At 39.0% G+C, this 15,526-nt stretch overlaps 1 protein-coding gene across 1 annotated transcript in view; it reads right to left on the bottom strand.

Moving 5' to 3' along the window:
* LOC115415227 (CD2-associated protein) overlaps nt 1–15,526 on the bottom strand; it is a 124,245-nt gene that overhangs the window by 76,121 nt on the left and 32,598 nt on the right. The window contains exons 3-5 of the mRNA XM_030128733.1: nt 6,202–6,388; nt 3,500–3,600; nt 1,899–2,025 (exon numbers count right to left, since the gene is read on the bottom strand). Of these exons, the coding sequence (XP_029984593.1) occupies nt 1,899–2,025; nt 3,500–3,600; nt 6,202–6,388 (415 nt within the window). The remainder of the gene's footprint in view (nt 1–1,898; nt 2,026–3,499; nt 3,601–6,201; nt 6,389–15,526) is intronic.

The raw sequence follows: 15,526 nt of genomic DNA, 5'->3' as shown, positions 1-15,526 counted from the left end.
TGAAGCTGAAATATGTTGAAGTTTCCATGTCCCTGTTAAAAGCCGAGCTGCAGCATTTTGGACCAGCTGCAGTCAGGAAAGTGCATTTTCACTAAGCCCGGCATAAAGTGCATTACAATAGTCAAGTCTAGTAGTTACAAAAGCATGGATCACAGTTTCAAACAGATCCCTGGGCAGAACAGATTTTACTTTTGCAAGCTGTCTTTAAGTGAAAGAAACTGGACTTGACCACACCACTAATTTGTTGGTCGAGTTTAAGATTGGGGTCCATTTTAACACCCAAATTTGACATGACCAGTTTAACCAAACGTGATAAGGAACCCAGGTCAACAAGAGCTGTGTGATTTGAAACACTGGGGCCAAAAACCATCACTTCTGATTTGTCCTGGTTTAGATTCAGAAAATTCAATGACATCCAAGATTTAATGTCATCAATACAGTCCAATAGGGGTTTTATCGCTTGTGGGTCATCCTTCTTAAAAGGTAAATAGATTTGACTGTCTGCATAAAAATGGAATGCAATGCCATGTTTCCTCAGGATGGATCCTAAAGGGAGCATATAAAGAGAAAATAACAAAGGTCCAAGGATGGATCCTTGTGGTACCCCACATGACAGGAAGGGCAGAAGAGGAAACAAATTCACCAAAGTGAACACAGAAGTATCTCCCAGTCAAATAAGACCTGAACCAGTCCAGAGCTGAACCCCGAATCCCCACCCAGTGTTCCAGTCGGGAGAGGAGGATCCCATGGTCAACGGTGTCAAAGGCGGATGTCAGGTCAAGCAGCACCAGAACAACAAAAAGGCCAGCATCAGTTGAAATAAAAATGTCATTAAAAACCCGTAAGAGAGCAGACTCCGTGCTGTGAAGATTTTTAAAACCACACTGAAAAGTTCCTAAAATACCGTGCTCATCTAAAAATGATTTCAACTGAATAAAAACAATTTTCTCCAGGATCTTTGAGACAAACGGGAGCTTAGAGATAGGCCTGAAATTTGACAGTGCTGCAGAATCAAGGCCAGGTTTTTTAAGCAAGGGATGCACTACTGCATGTTTAAAATGAGCAGGGACAACACTGGATGACAAGCTACTGTTTAAAATGGATTGGACAGCAGGCGCTATGGTTTCAAAAACCTCCTTAAAGAGACACGGAGGTAGTGGGTCATCTGGAGAACCTGCAGCCTTCAACTGAGCAACAATGTTTTTTAATTCTGGGAGAGTTACTAGGTGAGTATTTCTATACAATGATTAACTTACAAGTACCTCTACAGTCGTGATTTCATTACGTGTAAAAACAGCACATCTTCAAAATTGAATCTATGTTGATGTTGCATGTTTAACACATTTTGATGCAAAATGTGACTTGTTTTTTTTCCCCAATAGTGTTGTCCAAGTAGTATGATAATTGATCTCCAGCTGTAGATCAATACAAAACGCTTCTGCGAGGTGCTGTCACTCACAATCATATGAAACATCCACACGCAGACTGAAGCTTCAGTCAGCCCTCTTGTCAAGACTTGTTTCTGCTGCAGTCATGCCTCAACAACTCCAGTACAATGCTCTATTTTACTGACACTGAATTAATGAGAAAAATGGAACAAGACTGTTTTACAAAACTGCTCTGAAATGCTCTGTGCCACCAGAGAACAAAGGCCATGATGATATTTTTTAAGGTGTGAATGTCCTCATTGCAGTTCTACCAAGTTAAAACCAAATGCATTACAAACTGTGGTCCACACCCTGAACACAGCTGAACGACCAAAAATATACTGAACTACATGCACTACATATTTAATGTTCTTCTATAATTGTTATCATAGAAGATGTTCATCTGTAAAAACAATCAGTTTCATTGCCAGACCAAATGTACCGGCTGCATCCTCAGTGTACATGCCTTACCAGTCTCATCTGCTGCAGTGTCATTTGAATCTGCGTCCTCTCCCATGGCATCCAGCTCTTTGACAAAGTTGGAGGGGAAGAGTCCTGATTTGCCATTGAGCATGCCGCTCCACCAACCCTCTTCCACCTGGACACACAATGAAGGCAATTTCTCCTTAACCCTTAGATGCATAAATGGGTCAAATATGATCCAGTGAAGGTGTTTTCTTGCAATATTTTTGTGATGAAAAGTTATTATTTTATATTCCAGGTTTTCCTCAAAAAACATGCAATTCTTATAATAACAATTAGTATTATTATTTAAATTTTTAACTTACCTTTTATAGATTTTACAAAATTCTAGTTCTTGTATTACTACCCCAAGCTCCCATAGGCAGGTCAGAATGACCCACATTCATTTTCAATTGAATTTTATCTGAACGACGCACCCACTCACACACTCACTCACTCACAAAATGGATGTTGACATTGTTCTATTGCTGTTATATACTATATATACTTAGCTTTTCACATTTTCAAAATATTCTTAAAAAAAAAACATTTTAAAATTGATAAAAATGCTAAATAACAAAAAATTAAAAAAAATATTTCAAACATGAAATCATTCTTTAGTGGACCAAAATATAATACAAATGCTTATTTTTAACATGACAGAAGTGGCATAAAAACACATTGTTTTTAATATGGGTGATTTTTGACACATTTATGGAAGAGTGGAGGGTCCAGGCAATCTATCTAAGGGTCAAAAATGGTGTGCCAATGTGATGTTTTGGCTGCCAATTCTAAATTTTAGTCCTGAACAATGTGACAAATTTACATTATATTGAATAACGTTGTAGCACACATTTACAACTCTAAAAGCAAACCAAGTACGACAGAGATAAAATACAGATTTTATATATCAGTAAATTCTAGGCCTCCAACTAACAGTAATTTTTTCCAATCACTGAATTACTTATTTGGTTTGTAAAATGTTTTTAAAAATGGGGAAAATTTCAGTGTTTCTTAAAGCCCAAGATTATGAATGTTCTCTTTAATCCACAAACCAAAGAGGAGTAGAGAAACCAGAAAATATTCACCTTAGGACTATTATTTCTATGCTAGGATCAGGAAATTTCAACTTTCTTCTTTCTGCTGCAGCTGTAATTCAGTTCTTCAACTTGTTCAATAACAATTAACTCCATAAACCATATTTCACTATACAAACTGTTCACTTGAATTCACCACACTTGCATTTCTTACTGCACACAATCTCCGTTGTATTGCACAGTCCTGTCTATTGCTTGTCCTGACTTGCCAAAAAAAAGATAAGCTTTTACAAGTTAATAACAGTCTTCAATGTTCACAAATCCCCATCCGTTTGTAATATTACACCTGCACAATCTCTAAAACAAAAAGCAATAACTGTGGCCTTGTGTCTTGTTCAGCTCAACTTCTAAAAGGTCAGTAATTTCTGGGACACCCACACCATTCGCAGACTTTTTAATTACTGCCTGTTAGAAGTGTGACTAAACAAGAGACCGTTCTTACAGCAGTGTGGGTGTCCCAGAAAACTGCACTAGGAGCATGAAGCCCATTTATCAAAGGAAAAGTCAAAGTACCTCTTCTGTGATGTCTAAGATGTCTCCCACTTTGAGCTCCAATTCATCTTCATTCTGTGGCTGATACTCAAACAGTACCTTGCACTGCCTCTTCTTCGGTTCTGTGAACACAAAGGCGGGTTGGTTTGTTAGTCACCCAACCCGTAAGAAAGAAAAAAAATCACGCCTATAAAGAGGTGCTCCAAACTTTCACAGTGTATAAATCACTACAGGACACATCAGAAAATGCAGACATAGAAATGTGCTGCATCACTCAACTGTTTCTTTGAGGTTTGAGCTGTGGTCCATGCTGCAAATTACAGGATCATCAACGGCCTGAAAATACTACACTCTGATTAGTCAGGGTGGCACTGATCTATCAGTATCAGCTAAATTTCAACTGCTAATGGCCTATCAGCCGATACATTTCACCAGTGGCAGTGGACATATATGAGCTCCTTGTGCTGTTATCTTGTGTATCAACACTTGGTCAAAATCCCTGGTTAGAACCAAAGTCACTGAGGGTGGCTCAACCATCTCCCACAGACATACAATGAACTTCTCTCTAAAAAACTATATATTTTTTTTATTTCTATGACTCATTTTAGCCTCATTTGTTTTACTTGGAACCTCTGGTAAGTGATATAGTCCATCTTTCACTTTTTCCTGTTAATCAGGCCTCAGGTCAAATAAAATGTTTCAATGTCTGCTGTGTTGAGCAGGTTTGTATGACAGCTTCTTCGCCTGGTGTCTCACTCTGATTTACTGTTTTAGTGAAATGTATTTATTCCTGACAGACAGCTTGACTATAGATGTTATTAATAGATTCCACAAGACTGAAAAATGTCTTTGTTACACAGTGGTTGATAAAGTTAACTGCTTTACTGAGTCTGTAAACTAGCATTTAGCATTAAGTCATCTGATCCCTTTCCCTCCTATATCTCCACTCATTTTGTCACTTGTTAAAAAAGAAAGAAAAAAAAAAAAAGCAACCACTCAAAAACAAAGTAAAGAAAGATCATCTGTGCCACCTCTCAGCCCAACTGTCCTCATGTAACCATTAGTCAGTCCTTAATCATTCGTTTCAGGGTCAGTGCATCCCTAGTATTTAACCACAGGTAACTAATTTGAAGTTCATTTTCTCCCTTGGCATGATTCATGTGAACCAACCCCAGTATACACAAAAATTTCACAGTATTATTAAACCACCAATGGCCCTGTATCTCACCGGCATGTTCTATCAAGAATCAATAACAACTTGAATTTATGAGGTTGTCGGGTTCTGCTGCTATGTTTGAGTCCTGTGGCCCTGTTGGAGATCAATCTCCCAACAGAAGTGGGAAGTACTTTCACTGGAGGAAAACTCAACAAATGAAATGAAAGTCCATATATGACTTCCTACCAGTGCTCAATAGTAACTATATTAATATAGCTACCAATTTCCATAATAAATAAAGACAAATTTTTAATATTTAAAAAATTTGTCAAAAGGCAAAAATCTAAATTTCTCAAAACTGTGAACAAACTTAGTAGACATTGTCCCAAGGAAGCTACATATAAAATTTGAAAATAATCCAACTAGTAGTTTCATTGGAAAAGATGTGAACGAACAACGGACACAATGCCTTCACAATAGCTCATGGCTTCTCGGCCAGTGAGCTAAAAAGAAGCGTATTGTATGCAAAAAAAAAATGTGGAGCTACAAGATGAGGTGAACAGTTCATGTAGCCAGCTGTGATTTGCTTTCTGGGAGTGCAGCTAATGTCCAAACTCTACTAGCGGAGACTAGAGCAGTGAAAATTGTTTGTCTCTGATGTTTGTCATACTCTCCTGCTGGTTCTTTCAGAATTTTCAATGAGTCAACAAACCAGCAGCCTGAAAAAATATTACAAGACTTGCACCTGTATTAGCAGCTTGCCAGCTGTCCGGATAAAGTATAGTTGTGAATCAGGAATCTCTTTTTTTAAACTGAGCATCAGAATTGATATTTTTACATCCAGCTGTTTAGAAAGCATTTGGGAAAAAAATCTTTTGAGTTTTAGAAGATGAGAATTTTTTTTTTTAGAATCAGAGGTCAAATCAGGTTTGTCCCAATGGACACATCAATACATGACAGGCATAGACTACGACTACTTTTCTAACTCACTATACACTACAATATCTTTATCAGCCACTCATTTTTTACTGATTTTACTGGGAAGTAAGGGTTAGTGTAATGTGGGTTTATGAGATTACCAACACCTCCCAAAAATATTGCACGTCACCTTTCAGGATATTTAAATTTTGTAAAATTAAATAAAACCAATGCCCTCATTCTCATCCTCATGTTATGATAAAATGGCACATTGGTCTGAGAAGGTGTCTGCATTTACACCTCGGCCATGGTCTGTTCTGTGGAGTTCTGCTTGATCCATGTGGGCTTCTTCTTAATTCCTCTATATCCCAGTAATGGTAACAGTTGCTAGGAGGGACAGGACAAAGACATAACAGCTCCCTTGATAGGATCTTCATGCAAGACTGGACTTGGTGTAGGCATGCAGCGCAACATATTCAGTACATTTGTTCTAAACTGAGCACACACAGGTGAAAAAACATTTGCAAATAAATCTTTCTAAAGTTTACATAACATGCTTTCCATTTGCCAGAAAGTATGATTAGGGTCTTTCGGCCTAGCAATATGAGGAGAGGAAAAAAAAGATGAAAAAGGGGTCAAATGCTCGTACTCCTTGCTGCTGCTGGAGGCTGAGGAGGTTGAGGCTGGAAGCCGCCCGTCGGGATGCCAATAGTGCTCATCCTCTGAACCAGGTTGGCCACATTCCCTGAACTTCTCTCCCTCTTCTGTAGCACACTGGGCTCCTCTTTTGGTTCATTTTTTGTCTCCTTGACCTCTTTGGAGTCCTTCTTCATTTCCTAAAAAACAAAACAGCAGAGAATTATTACCACCACTACACATCATCTTCAAGGCAGTACAATTAAGAGGAATTAGTAAAAGTTGTACGATCTGCAGTTTCTTTTAGAAGCAACAGTTCAGAGTATGAAAGACATGGGTAGAAGGGCTGCAACAGGCACTGTCTATTAAATTGTCAATTACAGTCTTGATTAATTGATTACCATTTGGTACAAAAAAATCTCAAGATGACATATTCAGTTAAAATATTGAGTTTACTGTTATAGAGAAGAAACCAAAAAAAATTCATTTGAGCAGCTAGAGTTTGAGAATTTTGAAAGAGAGAAAGGGTAGTAATGGAATAAAATTATCTAGGTGATTAATATGGTCAGCGGGGTGGCTGGGAAAATTTGTGTGACCAAAAGAACAAAACATTAGAACCTATCAATTTCAAGCATTTCAAATGACCTTAAAACGGATCGTGCTTTATTCATATTGTTTTGTATTGCACATTTATCAGTGGATCAAATACAAAATCTTACAATAATCATGAGAAAATCATGACTTTTAATGAAGGCATGTATTTAGATCAGACATATTTAAAATGAGTATTATATTTATTGATAAGAGGAAGTTTTCAAAAAATTTTACATCCAATCATTCATTTGCCCTAACCCGGTAAATCCTCTGGAAAGTGGCAGGGAGGCTGAAGTCAGCTACTATCAGCCAAATGTAGACAAAAACAACCATTTAGTTTCACATTCAGACTTACAGTATGGACAGTTATAAAATATCAACAACAGCTTGATCAACAACAAACAAGCTATTAAGGTGCTCATTATTTAATAAATGTCTGTTTAAAATTGATAATTTACCTATTCAAGACGATTTAAGGAAGAAAATTTCAGCAAAAATAGTCAGGATTACATCTTTAAAAAAAAAAGAAAAAGGTTACCATTATCATTTTAAAATGCAAGAGAAGAATCAAACAGCTATTGTTTTTGCTTAACAGTGTAAAATATTTTGTATAAAATAAATACTTCTTTCTTTAATCTAATTAGACACAAAGCAACGAAACCCAAAACATACTACAAATTAATAAATCTAACTGTACACTGTTGGAAGACACCCTTGTAATACAAAGACCATTATTGTAAAATATTTTGTACAAAATAAATACCTTTTTATTTATCTAATTGGACACAAGGCAACAAAACACAAAACATACCACAAATTAATAAATCTAACTGTACACTATTGGAAGACATCCTTGTAATACAAAGACCGTAAATGTACTATCCACTTTAAGACTGTTGTAACCAAAAAAATAATGACCATAATAACTTCAGAAATGCAAAATGAAAGTGTAATCTATCGCCAATATGAGAAACAACTTTTAAGGAGCTGATCTGTTGCTTCAACAGGACTTCCTGAATGGTATGTTATTTCTCAGTGGTGTGGCACTGTTTTGCCACATTTGTGGTTTTTGGTCTGAACATGGTCTTATATCCTCAGCAACAGACCATAATCTGCACAGACCAGAACAGTAGAGTGTTACAAAAATAACTGTAAAGACATAAAAGAATGCATTCACATTACTTTCAATTTTAAGTTGCCTTTCTTTTTGTATCTCCATCTGTGCTGTGACAAAATTTTGTAAGTTTGTTTTGAGCAATTGTGTTAGTGGAATTGCTTTCCTGACATGTAATTTCCACACCTCACACATAAACCAAAAATGTATTTATGATGACAGACCACTGTTAATCTTCCAACAAGGCTGTAAAACACTAATTTAAGAGGTAAACCACCTTAGGCGAGAGTGACTGTGGAGTTAACAGAGCTTTAAAAGTTGAGTATCAGCCAGTGGTGGCCATCAGGGTCAGCAAGGCCTTCTCTGCTGGCCTAAACACTGTCAGAAACACTGACTTACATTTACAACCTAAATTGTAATATCTGTTCCATGAAACTGTATTAATTTATTCCCAATAGACTATTCTCTTCATTTCTTAGCATTTCTCTTGGCTGCACTGCTTCCACTATGTGGATGTAAGCTATTTCAGTCAATCAGATTTCAGTCTCTATGTGTTGCCAGGGTTAATCTAATCTGCCCAAGGCCTTCAGAATCAGTAGTGCTGGGCGATGTAACTTAAACTGTATAGCATCTGGACTGTTTCTTTAACCAATCAGATTTGTATTTCACTTCACAGGGCCAGCACGCTGGCCCCCAAAGTCGTCAGCATTTTTCCTTCCTCTGATTGGATGGTGCAAAACTATTATTTGATATAGGTTTTTGATTCATGCCAATAAAGCTCATTTGAATTGACTTGAATTATTAATACGTTTGAGGTAGAATTTTTTACTCCTACAACGGCAGACAGACGCAAGGAAAATGATTTGGTCTCGGACATACTTAAAAATCTACTTTGAAGGCGGAGTTTTACAGAAAAGCTGGACATCGTAAGGAGAGGTCTGCCCACCCTGACGCTAGCTAGCTTGTCAAGCAGACATTCTCTGCCCTCAAGAAAATAAAAACTTGTGCCAGGAATACAACTGGACAGAGGCAACTCGCAGCCTTGGCCTCCAGGGCCTAAAAAAAGGACTTAATGACGGAACTGAAATGTACAGATCACCTCTATGACAGTCATTGAAGTTTTTCTGTGCAAAGAAAGGAGGATGGATTTTGTATAAAAACAAAGAGCATCTCTGATGAGTATGATGTTTATTTCATTTATTTATGTTTTTGTCATGTTACTAGATAAATATTGATTCTAAACTGCTCCAGATGATGTACATAACACAGTTGCGGTTGTAGTGTAGAGGTCTGGAGTCATCTTTACTGGGTTTCTTGCTTTAGTAATAATGGTATTCACCCTCAGCAGTATTGATGGCTTCCATAATTGTGATGTCATAGTGGTGGTATTAAGAGGTGGATTAATTTGAATAAAGGCTGTTTTATGCTTGCCGCGTCAGCGAGCTCCGTGCGGCTTCACGCAGCCAATTGACGTCATTTTCACATCCATGCCCCTTCACGCGGCTCATCTTAAGCGGAAACTTTCTGCTTCTCGCACCTCAGAAAATTTATAAGAGACGGTAGGACAACATGGCCGACATTCAGGAGCTCCTGGTGGTAGAAGTACAGAAGTGCAGGCACTTGTATGATTCGTCACACCGGGACAGCTGCGACAGCCGTGTGGTGAACAATTCATGGAGGGAAATTGCAGCTACAGTCGGCAAAGAGGAGGAATGGGCAAAAAAAAAAACCTGGAAAAACATTCGGGACAGATGGTTTGTTATGGCAGTTTTCTTCTTCTCTAGTTTTTTACTGTGATAGACGTGCATTTGTGGCACACTTCCCCCTGCAGTTAGGGAATAGACACTGCGCAGAGCCGCCCGGAGAATAAAAGCACCATGCATACTCTCATGCTGACTCCCCATGTCTATTTTCCGCACTTCACGTTCGTGCGGCAAGCATAAACCAGCCTTAAGTCCCCACTTTAGGCCCGGGTACCAAAGGCACAGCCCATCACTGGTATCAGTACACTTGTGATATAAAGTTAATGTGAGGAAGGTGTATCAGTTTTTAACAGCATATGAAGAAGTGAGACTTGTGTGGCTGTGAAGAGTCTGTGAACCAAAGAGGCAAAAATAACCCAGATCTCTGGCAGCCGGCTGCAGTGTTGCATTGTGCTGTTCACAGCCCACTCAGGCTAAATGTAGCTACTGGTAATGATACCAGTCATTTACACAGCCAGACTGTAAATCAGATCCTCCGCACCACACCTTCACTAAACAATACCAGAGGCTCATATGTGTATTTATCTGATGTTGTAAAGACTTTCTGCAAGTTGAGTTTCTCAATCATCTGGTTGCTTATTTCACTGGTCCTGCTGTGGTCACAGACAAGCTCCCAGTGGCTCTTCAAGGTGCTGTCTGCACCCGAATATGAGATGCATTATTCACAGTGTTGTGTGAAAATCACCTTCAGGGTTCTAATCTGTCCATCACTGTTACAAATCTGTCATTGATGGAAAATATTTGGTTACCACAACCCCGATCCACAATGTGAGTGAAATTAGACAGACATCAGTCTATATCTTTCAGCTTTGGATAGAAGAGAGGCTATCATCGCTGTCAAGAACCTGACAAAGATCCTTGACAAAATAATTAGTTAGGCAACAGACAGCTTTCCTTTAAGTCACTATTAGCTTAACAAGTATGATGTGGTTCTGTAAAACAAAGCAAGCAGAATATACCATTTTTCGACTTCTGCTTGAGTTTTATTTTTCACCTGAACAAAATTAGCGCTAAACCTACTTCCTGAATTTGACATCAATCTGTTTTAAAAATAAATGAGAACATAAATGAAAAGAAGAGAAATTGACTACACTTTAAAGCTGCACAACTGGATTCTGCATACTAAACACAAAAACACGAAAACTTCTTAAGTGATTTTTGAGAAAGAAAAAGTGGACAAAAACAAATAAATCTTCTGCAAACAAACCTTAATTCTAGTGTTTTTGTCATGTGAAAACAAACACCATTCTGTAACTCTCCTCTCAGTCCAAGTGAAGAGACTAAATATAAACAGATGAAGCTGACATCATTTTTTACCACTGTGGAAAAGTGAAGCCACTTTCCAAGCTTCTGTCTGGGGCCTGTACGAAATTGAAAGTTCCACACCAGAACTACAGGTCAAGTGCATCAGGGCATCCTCAGACTATTTGAGAGAACTGAGTGAAAGACAAAGGTCACTAAGCCTTGAGGAACCGTAAAGCTCCTAGAGTTGGTATCTGATGCTCACTGTGCCAGCATCCCAAACAGTTCTAACAGTACATCTGTCAAAATAAAACACAAGCACAAAGAAATATGTGTCAAAAATGTCACATAGTGCAATGAAAGACAGTTATGCATTTAATTGCTAAGAAGATAATCACTGTCTTGGCTGAAGCTCTTCAGTGAAAGGTTAGGAAGATATACTGCACAGAAAACAAAACCAGAAAACTGTAACTAAAAACATGCATTTTCTGCACTAAATGGTCCAAATTCAAGTAGATTTGTTTTTGTCACACAGATTCACACAATACAAGTATTTACAACTTTTACAGTGTTTATATGGTCTTTATCCTAATTCTATCCTCATCGTAACCATCATATCACTATGTAACTCTTCATTTTTATTTTTTTTCTAGAATGAAAATTAGGGATGCATCGATCCGATACCAGTATCGGGCATTGGCTCTGATACTCAGTGTGTGTACTTGTACTCATACTCGTGAATGTAATCCGATACAACTGCACCGATACCACTTACGGCGTGTGACATTCACAGTTAAGTGCAGCAGGTGCGCGGTGGTGGAATAATGTGTGGGGAGTGTGAAGATTTTTCAGAATAAATGACGGTGATAAAACTAACGCTGACTGCAAGTAACGTTAAAGACATAGACAGATACGGACGGAGTGTTCTGTCCGTCCTCTGCGTACATTGCATCCATTTTTCAGGTGCTCGCAGATGCGTACCCAGATGGAGAATACCACCGGGAACCATGGAGGTAGAGGATCTGTTCAAAGAGCGACTGTGTGAATTAGAGAAAAACTACTGATATATTTATGACAACTACCCAGGGCTCGGCTGGTTTCCATACTACTTATAATACTATGGAGGTCCAGAGCGGTGCAGACTGTGCCGCCAGTGGAAGTGAAAACTAAACTTATCACTCAGTTATCTTTTCTCTACCTCCTGAAGCTAAGCTTTTAAACCTTACCAGCGAAAACGCTGCAATATTAGTATCACGTTAGTGTTACCTCTGTCGTCTTTATATTTGTTATTACTGAATTTCTTCTTCTCAAAAAACTTTACTCTTCTTCGTGGTATTTGTCCAGTATGGTTAATTAAGAGCAGCGCCCCCTGGTGGATTAATTGAGAAACGCTCATTCCAACACAATAAATGCCAGTAGCAGCACCTTGTTCCAGTCAGACTAATGACAATGACAATAAAGCACATTTACAAAAGGAACTAAGAACTGGAATGGGATTATTAAGTACTTGTATCGGTACTCGGTATTGGCAAGTACTCAAATGTAAGTACTTGTACTTGGTCTGGAAAAAAGTGGTATCGGTGCATCCCTTATGAAAATTACATATGGGTGGATTGACATTTCTGCTGGTATGGACTGTATTGTACTGTACTGTACTGCTGCGGTTTAAAATAAATGAAAAGATGGGGGAAAAAAGCTTTAGTGTCAAGGTTCACTATCAACATCCTGTAGTAGTCTGATGTAACATTTAGATGTGTCTGTGTGCGTTACAACCAGTCATAAAATATGAAACACACCCAGAGAATCACAGACTTGGAAAAGGCCGTAAAAGAGACAGGACACCCAGAAAAAAACAGTCTGACATCAACAAATATACACTTGTATCACACAAAAAAGTCATCTAGAGTTCTGCAAAAACCAATATAAACACAACTATAAAATAAATACACATAGATACATAAATACATAAATACACAACTCAATATAAATAAATACACATAGACACAAACATCTTTTCAGACAGTCATTCACTAATTACCAATGATTTAAAGTTTCTTCACCTACAAGAGCTTCAGTTAATCACACCAAACCACAGCAAAAGTAAATATTCTTAAATTCCTTACCATGTCCCACCCAAACATGTTTCATATCTTCCCAATCGCTCAGCAACCACAATAATTACAGCAAGGCGGAAGAAGCAGCACAGCATCTGACTGTCGGGAGCAAAGTTCAACAGGCAGCAGGCTCCTTAGAGGATTAACTCTCCCAGCTCAGAGACTGGGCCAGGCTTCTTAGCAGATTACCGATCTCACTACGAGGGATTACCAGGAAGGATGGGAGCAAGGAAGAGGACGGTGGGGAGACACAACAGGGACAGAGACAAACAAAACGAGACGAGAGCACAGAGGGCTGGAGGGTAACAAGTTAGAGTCTCAAAGGGGGATGAGCATATCTGGTTTCTTTAAACACATTCAAAGTCATTCTAAATGAATGAGAAAAGGATAAATCTGGATGTAGATGTATTTCTAACTGACTGACTCGTGTTTGGCTTTGAGATGCTTTTCAAGAATATTGCACACTTTTAGTAGCCTACCTTTTGATTAATTGATTGTTTTATATGCATGTTTTTAGTTTTGTTTTATTTCTGATTATGTGTTTTATGTATGATTTTAGTGCAGATGTAGAGATGAAATCTCTATTGTCTGTAACTTCTACTACTGCCGTCTTGGCTAGGACACTCTCGTAAGTGAGATTTTTAATCTCAATAAATCTTTTCTTTCCTGGTTAAATACATTTAAATGAAATAAATAATGAACTGTAACAAAGAAAACAATGCTGAAAATGTCCAAGACCAGATCCTGGATCCTGCACAACTATGGGCAGTCTGATGCTGCAAAGAGACATTCTTTGAGAGCATGTCAACATTCAACATCTTAAAGATTAAAATACCAGACTATAGACCCACTCATTTAGAAACTACTTAACGATGGCACAGGTTCCCGTCATGCCAATTAGAGCAGGGGTGTCAGACTAATTTTCTTTCATTTTCTTTTCTTTCAGCCCAATTTGATCTCAAGTGGGCCAGACCAGTAAACTCATACCATCATAGCATAATGACAACTCCAAATTTTTTTTCTTTTAATGCAAAAAAATACAATTAAATTGTGAAAATATTTACATTTACAAACTAGTCAAACAAAAAAAAAGATGTGAATAATCAGAAAAAAATCCAATAAAACCATTTTAACAATATTATGCTTCAACTTATCATTTACACAAGTACCTTACGGATTAGATTTACAAAGGTAAAAAACATTTAATAACAGGCATTATATTGTTAAAACTGTGTTTAATTTTCTTTAGACATTTCAGGTTGTTCATATTTGTTCAGGTTATACACATTTTATTGTTAAAGGATAGTTTGTAACATCACTGAAGAGACAGACTTGAACATCACTGAAGATGTGTCCAGAGGCATCAGTAGATGTATTCCCACAGCAAACACCCTGAGTCATCAGTGACAGCCAGGAAAGACTGGATGACAACCATGAAAAGTGTGGTGACTACTGGAAAGACAGTGACAGCTCGGAGAGACGGCAGCCAGGCAGAATGGGCTGGCAACCCATTCTGCTGTCCCCTGAGAGGGGGACGCCCAACCAAGCTACGATGACCTCATTGGAAAGATACCCCCAGGGGTGCCAGAGAGGGGGGGAGGAAGAGCACCCCAGTAGGACGGACACAGTGGTTACAGACCCGGATAACGGACATATGACTAAGAGCAACCAGTGTATGTGTGGGAAAGTCTGCAAAAACATCCGCGGCTTGAAGATCCACCAAGCGAAGATGAAGTGTTCGGAGGGAGCAGGAGCGACACATCGCACAGGCGTTCAGCCTGGTGAGACGCAGGAGGGGCCAGGCCCGGAGTCACCCCACAGTGCCCGGAACCTCCAAGTGTTGTCGACTAATCCCCTGAACATTAAGTCGGACCGGAGGCGGATCAAATGGCCTGCAGCTAACATGAAGTCACTGTGGAACCAGTTTGACAACGATGTCGACCAGATACTGGAGGCAATGGGGAAAGGGGAAGCCTGTCAGAAACTCCAGGCCATGACAACAACCATTGTCAACGTCGCAGCTGAACGGTTTGGTGAGGAGGAGAAGAAACGCCCCGGAACATCTTACTCAAAGAACCAGAGAGCTACAAAGATTCACAACATCAGAAAGGAGATGAAAGCCCTGAAGTCTCAGTATAAGGTGGTAGGGGAAGAGGAGCGCATCGGCTTGGCCCAGTTGATGCACATCCTACGGAAGAAGATTATTGTTCTCCGCCGGGCAGAATGGCACCGGAGGCGACGCCGCGAGAGGGCACGAAGACGAGCTGCCTTTATTGCCAACCCTTTCAAATTCATTAAAGACCTGCTGGGACAGAAACGCAATGGAAGACTCACCTCATCACAAGAAGCGATAGACCAACACCTCACACAGAAGTACAGTGATCCCGAGAGAGATCAGGAGCTGGGAGAGAGTAGCACCATTATTGATCCCCCTGAGCCGGAGGTGCAGTTTGATATGACAGAGCTCCAGCTGAAGGAAGTCAGAGAAATTGTCCATAAAGCAAGGGCTAG

Source organism: Sphaeramia orbicularis, chromosome 24 (assembly GCF_902148855.1).
Source record: "Sphaeramia orbicularis chromosome 24, fSphaOr1.1, whole genome shotgun sequence".
NCBI classification, from domain to species: Eukaryota; Metazoa; Chordata; class Actinopteri; order Kurtiformes; family Apogonidae; genus Sphaeramia; species Sphaeramia orbicularis.
This window is presented reverse-complemented; position numbering and strand designations above follow the sequence as displayed.